The 1,397-nt window shown below is 37.4% G+C and overlaps 1 protein-coding gene across 1 annotated transcript in view; it reads right to left on the reverse strand.

The window, feature by feature from the left end:
• LOC106877030 (protein FAM124A) overlaps positions 1 to 1,397 on the reverse strand; it is a 12,285-nt gene that overhangs the window by 6,939 nt on the left and 3,949 nt on the right. Inside the window, exon 2 of the mRNA XM_014925812.2 lies at positions 676 to 713. Within this exon, the coding sequence (XP_014781298.1) occupies positions 676 to 713 (38 nt within the window). The remainder of the gene's footprint in view (positions 1 to 675; positions 714 to 1,397) is intronic.

Consider the following 1,397-nt stretch of genomic DNA (forward strand, 5'->3'; position numbering starts at 1 on the left):
AAAATTGAAAAGAATAAAATAATGTAAATAAATAAAATTTGTTCGTCTTTACGTTCTGAGTTCAATTTCCACCGAGGTCGACTTTGCCTTTCATCCTTTCGGGGTTGGTAAACTAAGTACCAGTTGAATACTGGGGGTCGATGTCATCGACTATCCCCTCCCCCAAATTATTACAGGCCCTGTGCCTATAGTAGAAAGGATTATGAGGAATTGTATAAAAATATTGTTTAAAATATTTTGTGTATTGTAGAAGTGCAACCAGTTTATTGGACATAAACTTAAAAACAAAATCTAACGTGACCCCCCCCCCCAAGGGTCATATGGACCCCGGTTCAGAACCACCGATACCCAGTAAAAGACTCGTTCTTGCTGAGTTTCATACACAATCCCATTTCAATCACAACTTATATACATTCTATTTATTTTACGTCGCAATTAAAATCGCGAAAATGTTCTCCTAATCATTCCACGCGGTTGTGTCGTCTTTTTGCCTCTGGCATTTATCTGTTCCACTCAATTTCTCTTTGTTGTAAGAGCTATGTGATGTGGTAGAAAAGAACCATTCTCGTCACCTCATATCACAGTCCTTACAACCTCGTACAATAATTTCATTCCGACTATTTCTAGTCACGAATAACACATTTCTTTACACGGAATCACTATAAAAACACTCACCATCACTGCTCGAACCAACTGAACTGTATCTTTGTGATCTGAAAATATAAACAACATTTTTTTCTTTTTTTTTTTCACATAAGCAACAAATTCAGAATATAAACACCAAAGTTTATATAAATTATATAAAACAAATCTCTGATGCATCCTTCTTTGAACACCAATTTATGTAACATCTTAATCTTTAATCTTTTATTTGTTTCAGTTAGTGAACTGCGGTCATACTGGGGCACTGTCTTAAAGAGTTTCAATCAAACAGATCGCCCCCGGTACATATTTTCAACCCCATGACAATGGTTTTTTTGTCAAGCAACTGTGTTGCATTGACGGTAATCATCTCGGCTGAGATCAGCAATTAGCGCACGACAATGGTTCGGCGTTTATTTACATCAACCGCTTTAACCAGTTTACGGCAGTGGTTTATTCGGTTGCTTGCGCGCGTCGGTTGAGGTTAGCACTCAGTGCGATATTCACGTTCGGCGTATATTTACGTCAACCGCTTTAATGCAAGTACCTTTTCATTTACCTACACTATATCCCTGCGCAGGACACTCATGCGGTATCATTCCTGAATAAGATCACTTGACAGCACAAGAAGTCAGATCAACTTTATATATTTACAATCACGTGAATTCGAAAATTGACTTTAGTGTGGTAGAGTTCTGTTATAAACCCAAACTCGAATATCAAAGTTAAAAAGGTTTTAATCTACGTCCAATGCC

The sequence above is a fragment of the Octopus bimaculoides genome, chromosome 19, assembly GCF_001194135.2.
Source record: "Octopus bimaculoides isolate UCB-OBI-ISO-001 chromosome 19, ASM119413v2, whole genome shotgun sequence".
NCBI classification, from domain to species: domain Eukaryota; kingdom Metazoa; phylum Mollusca; class Cephalopoda; order Octopoda; family Octopodidae; genus Octopus; species Octopus bimaculoides.